The sequence below is a fragment of the Solenopsis invicta genome, chromosome 14 (assembly GCF_016802725.1).
Source record: "Solenopsis invicta isolate M01_SB chromosome 14, UNIL_Sinv_3.0, whole genome shotgun sequence".
Lineage (NCBI taxonomy): Eukaryota > Metazoa > Arthropoda > Insecta > Hymenoptera > Formicidae > Solenopsis > Solenopsis invicta.
This window is the reverse complement of record NC_052677.1, coordinates 1724689-1739072: the sequence shown is the minus strand read 5'-3', so window position 1 is coordinate 1739072 and position 14384 is coordinate 1724689. Positions and strand designations below refer to the sequence as shown.

General features: G+C 42.2%; 1 protein-coding gene across 2 annotated transcripts in view; it reads right to left on the bottom strand.

Annotated features, from left to right (window-relative positions):
- The window catches only part of LOC113005344 (oxidoreductase ptaE), a 296040-nt gene extending 293770 nt beyond the window's left edge, over positions 1-2270 (bottom strand). For both annotated transcript variants that reach the window (XM_039457182.1, XM_039457183.1), the window contains exon 1: positions 2128-2270. In XM_039457182.1, coding sequence (XP_039313116.1) covers positions 2128-2194 — 67 coding nt within the window. In that variant the 5' untranslated portion in view covers positions 2195-2270. The remainder of the gene's footprint in view (positions 1-2127) is intronic.
- Between the last annotated feature and the right edge of the window lie 12114 nt (positions 2271-14384).

Here is a 14384-nt window from a genome sequence, read left to right as displayed (position 1 = left end):
TAATGTAAAATAAAATTTTTTACATTATTACAATGCATAAGAATATTATACAGTATCGGCAGTGCAAAGTTGCAGAGAAAACTAGCAACGTAGTGGCGAGTGCTCACGCATATACCAAGCGCGCGGTTCATCGACGTACGAGGTGTGTTTAAAAAGTAACGGGAATTTTTAAATTTCGCGGGTTTGGAGAGTCCGACAGTCAAATTTTTTTTTTTGTTTATGTTGGTATACATGCCCCTGAAGTATGCTGAAATGTTGAGCTGTATTCATTGTTTACTTTGTCTGTGGCAGCCGCTAAGGTTACACGTGTTTTTATGAGCTCGGCGATTTTCGTTTCTGAAAAAAAATGGGTCAAAGAATTTGTATCAAATTTTGCGTAAAAAATAACATAAAGTGTAACAAAGTGTGTGAAATGTTAACAAAGGCCTATGATGAGTCTGCTATGAGTAAAACAAGAGTTTACGAGTGGTATAATCGTTTCCAAGATGGCCGTGAAGACGAACGCCAAGGACGCCCCAGCACATCAAGAACCGATGAAAACGTCGAAAAAGTGAAAGAAATGGTTATGAACAATCGCCGAATCACAATCAGAGAAGTCGCTGATGATGTTGGCATATCAATTGGCATATCAATGGAAAAACAATTCATGGCTTTTGCACCACGATAATGCACCTGCTCACACTTCATTGCTTGTTCGTGAATTTTTGGCCAAAAACAATACTGTAATGATGCCCCAGCCTCCATATTCGCCAGACATGGCTCCGTGTGACTTTTTCCTATTTCCAAAAATAAAGAGAACCTTAAAGGGCCATCGTTTTACAAGCATAGATGACATTAAAAGCGCATCGCTGAAAGAGCTAAAGGCTATCCCAAAGATCGAGTTTGAGAAGTGTTTCGGGGATTGGAAGAAGCGCTGGCATAAGTGCATAATATCTAATGGTGACTATTTTGAAGGCGACAACATTAATGTAGACGAATAAATAAATATTTTTTTCAAAAAACGAAAATTCCCGGTATTTTTTGAACACACCTCGTATGTCTACCGAAAGGACGACGCTGATTGGGTTAGCTTTACTCAATAATTATCTACTCCTTTATTAAGCACTAATAAAAATAATAGTTCAAGACTTTTTGACTCAATTTTTATCAAGAAATAACACTATATAATTTGTGGATGCTTTTCAAGGTAAACCTTGTATATAATATATATTTAATAGAACTGATAAATTATATTGTGTATCGAATGTTACAAATTGTAAATTATAAGTATGTATATAACTTCATCGTAATAATAAGCAGAAAATTTAATATGTTCACAAACTTTTGTATTTAAATCCTTTATACGAATAGTATAACTGTATTGAAAGATATCAAAATAAAGAAAAGCATTATATAAAGAATAACAATGTATTTATGATTTCTAATCAGAATTTCAAGATAAAGTTATTTTCTTAAAAACAATTTCAAATTTCAAAATACAACACAAAATATTACAAAAAACATTTTTTTTTTATAATACACCTTAATTAAGTATTTTGAAAACACGATAAGAATTGGCTTGCATATTTTTCAGCATTCAAAAATTTATAAGAAATACGTCATCTAGTTCAATATAAATAAATTTTTTGTAAACTAGTACAAAAGGTTGTTTTAAATATAATAATTTTATATAATACATTATTTTGTATATATAAGTATCACGCTAAAATGGTCAGATGAGTACTTTACAATAATTTCATTTAAAACATTTACATCCAAAAAAAAGCAATAAAAATCAATTTATACAAAAATAAGTCGTACTATTTATAAAACTATCAGCCAACATGATTTAAATTTTTTAATACTGGTAATAAGTTCAATATATGTGGGTTTATGTGTGTGTGTGTGTGTGTGTGTGTGTTTGTGTGTGTGTGTGTGTGTGTGTGTGTGTGTGCGTGCGTGCGTGCGTGCGTGCGTGTAAAATTTCAAACATTGAGGCTTGTAATATTATAGGAAAAAGTTACAAGTTGTACTAGTAAATATTCTTTACTGAAAAGTAGAACTACATTTATTACTATATATTTTATAATCTATAAATACAAGTAATTTAAATTTAATTTAATTTTAGCTTAAAACCTAAATAGTTACCTTTACAAAACAGAATATTGATATTTAAAAATATTAGCACAAATGTGGATATAGATAATAGCTGCATATTAAAGTAAAACCAGAAGAAATGTTTAGGCTCGCTGATTTCAAAGTTCTATGAACACAGTGCGAAATTGTTTTTCTATCACTATATCATGCAACAAGTTCTGTTTTTAAGAGAAACTCGATTGTGTATATGTAAATGCATGGTATTATCAGTTCTGACGTAAGCTCTTGCACTTTATCACCTAAAAGACTTTATTTACAAGTAATATTTTTATTCTCATTTGTTGAATATTTATCGTAAATTAATGCAAACGCGTCATTAACACAAAATCTGACATGAAATATATTATTAAAAAATAATAAGAAAAGAAGAGGGTAATATGGCACCCATTTTCATTTTAATAAATATGGTATCTATTTTTATTTTATTAAATAACTTTATTTATAATTAATATTTTCTATTGAAACTTGAACGATTATATTCGTCAGAGTGTTGTTTGAGTTCTAGACTCAAAGTAATGAAGTATTTATTATTTAGCACGTGATTTATAAAAATTCAGTGCACTGCATAATCAGTGAAAGAAAAAAAGTGGTTGTAATATGGCTATCTATAAAAAATAATTTAAAAAAAAGTGGTGTAGTTTAAAAGGAACACAGTACCATGTTACAAAATTATATATTTTTAATTTTCCATTGTGTAAAATTTTCCTTATTTAGAATTTTCCTACGTTCAGAAGCTTTAAAAGTACCATTAGAAATTTCATTAAAAATATCATTTTATCCCTGTTTAACATTAAACAACAATCATAAAACGATGTCTCTAATGTTTCTAAACAGCGCTCTTTAGAATAACAATCGATTTATTAAAGAAATATTACGATATAAAAATTTCGCTTAAAAAACCATATTAACAAAATTCCATGTTCTTATTTTAACTTTATATAACTTGAAATGTATACGGCCAAATAAAAAGTTAAATAATAAAAAAACACTCGAGTGTATGTATCTTCGTGTAATAATATACTCAAGTTTAAAATAATGAGGAAGTGTATGTAATTAAAAGTTGAAAGTGTACCTTGAAAAAGTTTAGAAGTGCTCAAAAGTAAAAGTGCCTTATAACAATTGTCAGTCATTATGTATTGGCATATTAGCATCACTAAAAAAGGGCTACTACACGAATAATTTCATAAGCAATTGTTAGAATACGTCACCTATTAACGAAAATAAGCCATATTGTCGACAGTAGCCATAATACTAGCCATACATAATATATCTTCTCCTTTAGTAATACATGTGATTCATTATACTGAATATTGAATTTTTCATAAACAATATACAAATATATAAAAATTAACTGAAAATTAATGCATAATGCATAATGCACAACACAAATTATTCAATGCATAACAATTAACTCTATAGGTTGAAGCTAAAATAAAAAATATTTTCAAAACCATTATATTATTATATAATGTAAACATGACAATGTTAAAATTGAAATGACAAATTTTCTAATAACAAATACATTCATTTATAGTGTTAGTTGTGTTTGATTCAGGAATCCAGACCAAATTGGAATCGAAACCAAAAACCGTTTCATAAACCTTTTTTTTTACATGAATCAAAGCAGAAACGAAATTCTATTAAATTTATAATATTGAAGGCATAAACAAACCAATAAAATTATTTTACTCTTCGGTTTACTGTTTTTTTTAATATTCTTAATGTATATATAGACCTGTTCTTTATACCTGAACTAGTTCAATTAATTCAGAGTTTTTTTTTCTTCTCATTAGAAAAAAAAAGCTTTGTGAATTAGTGCAATCAGTTCCATAAGAACAAATTTTTTTAATTTATATAAATTCTAGGAAAATATTATTGAGCACTAAAATACTTTTTCAACTGATTAACAGTTTTTCTCAATATAAATGTGTTGACATACTTTCCGGTTATAATAAATAGTCGCCTAAATCTTTCAAGCCTTTTCTATAAAAGAGTAAGCAAAAACCGTAAAAATTGACCAACCGTCGAATGTACGTAATCAAATTTATATCTTTTACATCAAGTTGAATTTAAACTTGAAAGATATAATATTGAACAAAAGATGTAAAAGAAAATTAATATATGGGAATCTAAGAGACTTAACCAACGTTTTACTTAAAGGTTCATCAAACTTCCCGCTAAACATGAAACTTTCAGGGAACGTTACATTTTGACCCTAATTTAGTGAATTTGTAACGTTTTATATGTGCAGATAATTAACAGATCCTATAATGTTTAAAAGTAACGTTTTACTTGCGTTAGTTTGTGGAACGTGTCAGAAACATTGCATTTTTACCTTAAATGTGATCGTTTGGAATGTCATAAAATAAACGTTTTGTGACGTAACGTTTCATATAAATCGTTTTTTTTTTGCAACCTTAAAAACATTACCTCAACGTTACATGTACGATGTTTGTGAAACATTCATTTTGCTACGTTTCTTCAATGTTTTCTTTGAAACATTAATTTTTACACATTCAAAAATATCACAGCAACGTAGTGTTACGTCCGGAGTTGAAGAAGGGTAGGTAAGATATGGAGAAAGAAAGCAGGAACGTAACAACTTGAGAACGTGCACACGAGGCGCAAACAGGCCGCGTTGACAACTCAGAATATATGAGTCAATGGGACCACAACGGGGACGCAATGACAAATATCCGGGAGTTCCGCGTCCCTCGGTCCTGTTTTGAGGCAACAAATCTAATTGTTTTACCTCGAGATCGGACCTAGTGCTTATCTTAAGAGCGAGGAATGGTGATCGTGGTTGAGAAATTAGGACAAATTAATTGTTATACATGGTTTATTCTATGAATAATAATAAAGAATACAATGTCGACTTACTGGGTAATTTAACATTTTATTCTCATAATTACTTATTTAAACAACAGATTGGATTAACGTTGGTTTCCCCCCTTTTTTTATATCGTTTAAATTAAAAGGAAAACCTGAGTTGGACTCAAATTGTTTAATACAGAGTAGATTTGTGATACTAAGAGTTGAATGTTATATAGATTAAATAAAAGGAGTTTAAACTATATTATTTAAATTAACAATTACAATGTGAGATATAATTAGTTTGGACTTATAACGGATAATACAATAATACTATTTCCTTATAATAGTTACAATTTACAATTTTTGCCTAAAAATATATATGTATGTATAGGTGTATGTATGTGTGGCTATGTTGGGACTTTATTTAACACGGCAGTATTGGGCCGAAAGTGGTTTAGAAATATTAATTTGGGGATTAAATAGTATTTCGGGTATATATGGAGGAGATACACGGGGACAGGTGCATCGGGGGGAGACCGAGAGAGAAAGGCACAGACCGCTTCAAGGTCGAATTCTTCGGGCCTAATCGAGAACGCGCCAGGAGGGAGTGAGACAGAGGACGTCGGAAGCACTGATAGAATTGACTCAAGTGATTGAAGAGGGCCAGGGGCAAAATAACAACGCGGGGAAAGTGGAGGTAGTTCCTCTACGAATTCTACGCTAAGCGCAGGGCTAGAGGAACGAGTCTCGTCCTCGAGATCATGCGATCCGAGGATCGGAGGGGTTGAACGAGGTTCCTCTTCCTCTTCGCGTGCCCCTACGTTAGGAGAATCCTCAGGAGGTTGCTCTTCCTCCAAATCGTGAATTTCAGAGATCGGAGATCCCGAAGAAGAGAGTGAAACGGGAGAGTCCGGGAAGATTCTATAAGTTATTTGAGAATCGGGGGAATCGGCGCGAGGAAAATTATTTACGGGGAAATCGGCGCGAGGAAAATTATCTACGGGGAAATCGGTGCGAGAAAAATTATCTACGGGGAAATCGGGGGGAAATGCGAACGGGGGAAGTCGCTCTTCTTCCGGTGCGACCGGGGAGTACGAGACAGGGGGGCAAAGTTGATTAACTTGGGCGGCGATCCTGTGTATTTCCTCCTCAATGGCTTTGAGGCGGCGGGTTCGGCGATTGCAGCGATTCCGGCGGCGCTTCGCGGCTGCTCGGGACCGGTTTTTGTAAACTTTGGGGACTTTATTCACTAAAATAAAAAAAAACTCCGTTTCTCTCCGTTTGGCGAAAGGTTAAAATTTAGACACTCTCTCGGGTTAATTCGAACAGGGTTCGAGTGAAACCGAGGAAAGAGATCGGAAGTTTAAAAAGTTTGACAGAATCTAAGGGGAGAGAAGGAAAAGAAAATTTCGAGTGAATCCCAAGAAAGAAAAGAAGTTCTTTCGGATTAATTCTTCCAGGAAAGAGAAGAAATAGAAATAAAGAGATTCTTTCGGATTAACTCTTGCAAGTGAATCCCAAGAAGAAAAGAATAAAGAGATTCTTTCGGATTAACTCTTACGAGTGAATCCCAAGAAAGAAAAGAATTAAAAATAAAGAGATTGAGAGAGAGAGAGAGAGAGAGAGAGAGAGAGAGAGAGAGAGAGCGAGAGAGAGAGTATGAAGAGAAGTATGGGAAGGAAAGAGTAATAAACTTAATAAATATATTATGTTTATATTAAAGTCTTTCGCATTAGAGAGAGAAAGGGTGTTCAAAAAACAAAGCGAAACAAAACGGTTGATTCAGGACTTACTGTTTGCAGATTGTAGTATGAGTGTTGATGTAGGTGAATTTGATTCTCTCGGAGCCGCAGGCCTTCAAACTGGGCCGCACTCGGCGGGAGATGGTAGGTCCGGTCGGAGGTGTTCCGGGTGCAATGCACATTGGTCTGCAGATCTCAACCAGGGACGTTTCAACTGACACTTTTTCCTCTCGACCGAGACTTACGCCGCGTACGAGTTTAAAGACCGCGATCCGAGAGTCACAGAACTCGGACATATGTCGCGGAACTGTGATTCGGATGGACCAAAGATCAAGACTAGACTGCTCGCTCCGCTAGAAGACGCACTTATTTATACTATTTTTTCATCTATAATTCCCTTTGTCCCATCGAGGGCCGTGTGCACCACTTTATTCATTAATACACCCACGTGCAATATTTGTTTTTACGACTTTTTTATATTCCTTGGTAATTGTTATCCGAGAAAGCGGCAGGTTTGACAATTGAACTCCGGTGAGCATTAAATGTCAAAATTCTTTGATTTATTGTTATGCGGGTGTCGGACATTCAGAACTCAAAGGGGTGCATACGTGCGTCTTCCAGCTCCCTGATTTTACTATCTTTGGTGTTTCCGGCGTCGAGCAACGGTGTCACCTCAGATCTCCATAATTGGTGAATTTATAACTACTGTAACAAACCGCCTTTCCGCTCCCCCCTCCGGCCGAACAACCGCCGGACAGCAGAAACCTGGCGCATAGCGTCGAAAATACACTCAAATACCGGCGTAGCGCGCGTTGACGCAACCGCACGTGAGATCTGCGTGACAGATCTCCGCGCGCACGCGCTCGACCGGAGTGGCGACCGCCGGACCGATCTCGAGCGGCGGGGAGACCCCCACCGATTTCGTACCGTTCCGTACCCCCGCACCGTCCCTGCTCTCGAGATTCGTGTATATAAGCGCCGCCGCTCCGAGAGTCGAGCGGTCTTCTTCTCCGTCCACTCTCCTGTCCGTGGAAGAAGCCCTCCTAGCGCTCACCCGGGAGTTAAGAGCCTTAGCTTCCGCCAAGAAGTCTTGGCAAGAGCCGTCCGCCTCCCGACACCGCCGATAGAAACGGGCTCAAGTCCACCTTGGGCTCCATCAGGAGATCCTGGTCGGCAATTCCCGATCCGCCGTCCCCGCTAGGGTATCGACTCACGACCTGGGGTGTGGAGTTCCGCGCCTCTACCAAGGGCTCTTGGCGTGAGTCGATCACCACCGCCGAACATCGCGGTATTAACCGCTTCGCGACGGAAATCGCGATCCGCGTACGGTCGCACCGCGCGCGTCATTCACGGCCGTGGCCACGGCCTTCGGCAAGGCCACGGTCTGCGCGCGTCAACACCGGCTTCGAGTTCTCGGAAAACTCGAGGCCGGAATTCCGCGAACCGAGCCGTGTCAATAGATCTATTCCGATACCGCGGCAAACACCGGCTGTAGATACCATTCGTCCGTCCGCGCGTTCCGTTTCTCGTCTGTCCGTCCGCGCGTATCCTGTAAGCTTTGTTGCGTACGTCCGAGCGTCACCACCATCCGTCCGTCCGCGCGTCGTGGCCAAGCCACTCCACATATACATAGTTTACCGCGAAATAAACGCACTGTTATATATACCATCAAACCAACCAAGTCTAGTTCTCTCGGCGACCTCACTCCGCGTCCTAGTCCGTCCGCACTCGCACCGCCCCGTGCGCGGAAAAAGACGGGTCGTTACACTACTTAATTCGTGACATCCGATTATTGCCGTGAGAGTCACCGTATTCTTGCAATCGGGGTGAGATCACCGCCGCTCGGCCCCGTTAATTAGAATATCCGCTGGTTGCGAAGGAAGGAATCGTTACTCCGCAGGACGTAACAGTAGCATACGTGACATTTATAACTTTGAAATATTTTCCTAACCTGCGTTAACGTTGTTACATCACTGAAAGGTTTAAATTTATTAACTACTCTATAGCAGCAATAATGTATTAAGACAGTCTTGATATAAGAGTCGACTATAAATACCGGCCTTTGAGTCAATAATTGTATTATACATTTGAGAAATAAATTTTTGAAAAATTTTGTTTTAATTTTTAATAATATATTAAATATTTTTATTAAATATTTTTTAAGTATTTTTTTTTTATAAAATACTTGTTTAAGAAAATTATTTCAATGAACATTTTTCAAACGTTTATTTAATATTTACTTATTTTGTATTTAATGTGTATTCAACATTTAAATTATTTATATTTCAATTATTATTTATTTAAAAATTTTTTTAAAAGAATTTAAATTTAAATTTATTTTACAGAATTATTTGGAATAACGATTTAAAATAAAACAATAAGATTTTTTTTATATTTAATTTAATTTTTGTACTATTTTGTTCTTTTTTCCTAATTGTATTTTTATTTAAACGAATATAACAGAAAAGTTCAGATGCTTATTTGTAAAAATCAGTAAAAAAACTGTATTCTTATATATGTTTATATAACTAATATGTTTTAATTATATGCGTTTCATCTTTTTAATAACATATATTTACCTGATCTATCAGCGATATACATGTATTAACGCAAACTGTTCACGGATCATCGCTAGAGATCAGTTCGCAGCGATCACGGAGGTCAAGCAACGTTTACCGGAATCGCGATTTGGATGGGTGACCGCTTAAAATTTCCGAAAAAAATTCTTAAAAAAAAAACTTCTGCAAAGCTGGCACCTCCACAATTTAAAAAATTAGGAATAGAATTTTAATTTCTCACAGAATTTTGTTTAGCGGGTTAATGTGATTGATATATGGATTTTTCAATCATGTCAAAATAAAGCCTTAAGATATGCGTACAATTGATGGATATTGTAATTTCAATATATTTATAAATGTAAGTGTCATATTGATTTAAAAGAAAAAACAGATTTTGTTCATATCTTCCTATGCTGGAAGACATGATCCACCGGATAGGGAGATTTGACCATAATTCATAAATACATGAAAAAAAAAAAACATATTTTGACTTTAATTTATTTTAGATTTCATAAATTTTAGACATTAAAATCACATTTAATGTTTTAATTAAGCTTTCTGACCAATATTAAAACAAAAAATAAAAACTAAACTAAATATTTATGTCTTCACATAATTTTCATTAATTTTTACCAAACAAATAACCAAAATAGAACTTCTCAAACATTTAAATTAATATAATAATTATTTTAAGATTAATTATCTATAAACTAAATAAAAATTCTTAAAATAATAACAAAAATGAAATCTCAAGTATTTAAATTAAATTTCAAGCTCAAATATTTACTAAACTAAAAACAATTACATTTGTTGAGATCAATCATTATTCAATCAAGTTTCGACATCCTTTGAACATTTTCAATTTCTCTCTCTCTCTCTCTCTCTCTCTCTCTCTTCTTATCCTGTTTGACTTTTCTAAGGCCTTCGACTCCGTCAGTCACGATTTACTCCTGTGTAAACTCTCGCATTTCTGTATCTCTCCACCGGTCATCCGCTGGTTCGAATCTTACCTTTCCGGCAGAAGTCAGCGCGTCCGTGGACGCGACGGTTTCTCATCTTGATCCTCTATCCGGGTTGGCATCCCTCAGGGCTCTGTTCTCGATCCTCTACTCTTTGCTCTCTACATCAATGACTTACGATCCGTTATCAGCCACAGTCGACATATTCTTTACGCTGACGATCTGCAAATCTATGTCGACTTTCCTCCTGCAGACCTTGAGCACGCACTTGATAGGATCAGGGAGGACATCTCTACGGTTGAGCGGTGAGCGCTCGTCAACTGTCTTACACTAAATGCCAAGAAAACCGTGGCTACTCTCTTGGGCAGCGCCCGCTATGTTAACAACATCTGCGCGAATAACGAGATAATCCTTGAACTCAATAATACTCCTATTAAAGTCACTGACCGGTGATCAATCTTGGTCTGACCTTCACCAGCTCGCTCAACTGAAATGAACATGTTAAATCCGTATCCCAGCGCGTGAACGGCGTTCTCTGGCATCTTAAATATTTTAGGCACTGTCTCTCGCCCCTCCTGCACGTTTGTGTCCTCTCTAATCCTCCCCTTCTTTGACTACTGCGCTGCCGTCCTGACTGACCTCACTGGGCAGCTTCGTCTCAAACTCAGGCAATTGCTGAACGCTTGCGTACGATTCATCTTTGATCTTCGCTGGGACGATCATGTCTCCCCCTATTATACCCAGCTTGGCTGGTTGCAAGCGGACGATAGACGATCTTACCTATTTGGATGCTTCATCTACTTCATCATCCGTAGTGACACCCCGTCTTACCTGGCCTCCAAGCTTTCCTCCTGTTCTAGACTCAGAGCCACCTCTAGAGCTTCCCCATCGGACCTGGCCATTCCTTCATGTCGCACCTCCACTTACCAACGATCTTTCGCTGTGGCTGCGCCCACATTCTGGAACTCACTCCCGGTCTCTATTTGCAACGCCGAGACCATCCACACCTTCAAACGCGGTCTCCTCCTTTTCCTGCAGCCTCTCCGTCCCTGGCCTAGCGGGACGCGCACTTTTTCTCACGCTTATTATTTTTAGCATTATTTGTACTACATTTAGCGTTATCCGTATTTTTCTCTTTCTTTTGCGCTACATATTTAATTATTCTTATTCTTAGTTCCTTTTATTCCTTTTTTTTTTTTTTTATAACGGCGAGGAAATGCGTTATCGCATACCCCAGGCCCCGGGGGAGACCTGGTGGTTATGTGGGGCTCTTCCCCGCCGACGACGTGTTGGCGGGGACATACCCACTAAAACCTCTCCGGGTGTCCTCCCCTGGTCCGTGACTGGGGGGCTCCGGGAACGCGTGCAGCATACTTCCGGAGTCCCCCGGACCCAGTCGGCCTAGGCCGATTCGACACGCCGGGTGCACCCTAACGTGAGCGCACCCGGCAGGGCTTGTGGGCCTGATCTGCCCTAGGTCGAGAGAGGGGGACACCAGCCCCCCCCGCCTCTTCCCCTGGTGGTTTGGGGGTAAAGCCCAGGGTATCCGGCCCCCGCCGTAGCCCCGGGCCTCTTCGCGCCGCACTGACGGCGGCGCGGTCCTCCTAGCTACCCTGGGGGCGGAGAGGGAAAACTTCCCTCTCCCCCACCCCGGCGAGGCAGAGGGGGGGGTACGGCTCCGCGTTACATCGCAGAGTCGTCCCCCCCGGACCGACAAGTCGGATCTGCCTCGCCGGGTTCACCATTATAGCGAAGGGCCCCCCTCCTCCCACGACTGCGCGTCCCGAAGGCGGGGCTGTCAGCCGCTGGGGAGGAGGGTCGCCCCCTCTCTGTGTTAGCGCCGTCGCTCTCCTCTTCCTCCATAATTGTGGGAAGGGAGGAGGCGACGGCCCGCACCCGCCGCCTTTTGGCAGACGGGCCACTGCGGCCCGAGGGGCGGGGGGCAGGTCTTCTTCTTCGGGGCGGCCGGGGGGGGAGCCAAGGTGGGTTATGGCCCCCGTCCCCGCCGCCCCTGTCGTCGTTGTTGTCGCCGGGGGGCATGCGTCCCCCCGGCCTCCTCACCCTAATGGTTTCGGCCTCCTTCTGCCGCATTACTTGCTCGCAGAAGGAGGAGACCGCTACCCAAGCGCTCTCCCTGCCGACCATTTGGCTAATGATGGCCGGCAGGGAGAGGTCGTCACCAACATCCTTTCGCAGGACTCCGCGCAGCTCCTCCCACGCTGGACAATCTTCCAGCGTGTGCTGCGCGGAGTCCCTTTCAGCCTCGCAATGGTGGCACTGCGTCGTCGGCTCCTTCCGTATCCTGCACAGGTACTCACCGAAGCAGCCATGCCCGGTGAGCACCTGTGTCGTCCGGTAGGACAAACCGCCCCAAGGGCGGCCCACCTATTCGTCCAAGTGGGGTAGGACGGTCTCCAAGATCCGAGATCCTGCCGCCGGCGGGTCGTTGGCGAAGCTCTCTCGCCACGCTGTCATGGCCCGCCGGCGTGCCCTCTCACGTAACAGCGCGGCGACACTGGGGGTAACCACTCCCCCCTACAAGCGGACGGCCTTCGCTCTGGCATATGACCATGCCAGAGCGTCGGCCGTGAATTCCGCCGGGGGGAGTCCCGCCAGTACCATGGTCGCCGCGCTGGGGGCGGTGCGGTACGCGCGCACTATTCTTCTCGCCAGCCGCCGCTGCACTGCGTGAAGCACGTCTCTTATGCAGCGGCTGGCCAGTGCCTCGCGAAACCAGACTGGGGCTCCATAGAGAGCCCCAGCCATGGTCGCGTAGGCGTACGCGCGCCTCGCACCGATACTCGGACCACGGAGATTGGGCATCAGCCCCAGCAGGGCGTCAGCTATCTTGCCCAATCGCTGGGCCAGTTTGTCGAAATGCTCGACAAAGGCACAGCGACCGTCCAATTGCAACCCCAGATATTTTAGGGTTGCCCCCACTCGGATTTGGGTGTCGTCCACCCGGACGAAGGCCTCGGGCGGCACCCCGGAGAAGCCATCGTGGAAGAAGATGGCGTCCGTCTTCTCCGGGGCTACCCGCAGGCCCAGGCTCTTGATGGAGCCGACGACGCAGGCCACAGCCCAGCTGCCCATAGCGGCAGCTTTTCCCCAGGAGTTTCTCCCGGCTACCACGAACGTGTCGTCCGCATAGCCAACTACATGGCAGCCGGGGGGGAGGGCCACTCGGAGCACCTTGTCGTATGCGGCGTTCCATAGCAGAGGGCCCAACACGGACCGCTGCGGAACGCCGCACGACATGTCCCTCCGCTGCTGGAGTCCGGTTTTGTCCCTGAACTCCAGCACCCTGTCCCGGAAATAGTCCCTTACAATGGCAACAAGATAGGGCGGCAAGCGAAAGTGTTCGCTAAGCGCCGCCACTACCTCGCCCCATGGTAAACTACTGAAGGCGTTGGCGATATCCAGGGATACCGCCAACGCCTTCCCGTCCCCCGTGATGGACTCCGAGAGAGATCGGACCTGTCGTATGGCATCGACGGTCGATCTCGCCTCTCGGAATCCATATTGTCCGGGGGACAATTCGGGACCGTACCGAGACATATGTCGGATGATGCGGTTGGCGATGATTCGCTCGAAAATCTTACCCGCATCATCCAGCAGCGTACATAGGGGCCTATAAGCGGAGGGACTCTCCGTTGGCTTGCCCTTCTTTTTAAGGAGGACAAGCCGGGCCCTCGTCCACCTCCTGGGGAAAATACCTTCACGGAGGCACTTCGTGTAAAAGCCACGAAGTGCCTCCCCTATTATCGAAGACGCCCGGGCCCAGACCTTGGCGTATATTCCGTCCGGCCCGGGCGCCTTTGCTCTCCTACCTCTTATGCGGGCGAAGGCCGCGACCATTTCGTGCCTGGAGTTCACCTCTAGTTCCTCTGTCCATCCTGGGGGAGGGCCGGATCTGTCCGGAATGTCCCTCCCCCTGGTGGGGAACAAAATGTCCACCACAGTTCCGAGGAACTGGGGGTCCAGCGTCTCCGAGACTGGAGGCGCCCACAGGCGAAGCCTTTTCGTCACTATTTTGTAAGGCCTCCCCCATGGGTCGCTGTCCAGCTCGGAGAGTAAATCCTCCCAGGCCGCTGCCTTCGCCCGCGCTATGGCGGTCCTCAGAGCCTTCCTGGCTTCCCTGAGGACCGCCGCAGCGTCATTCAACTCTTCCTCCA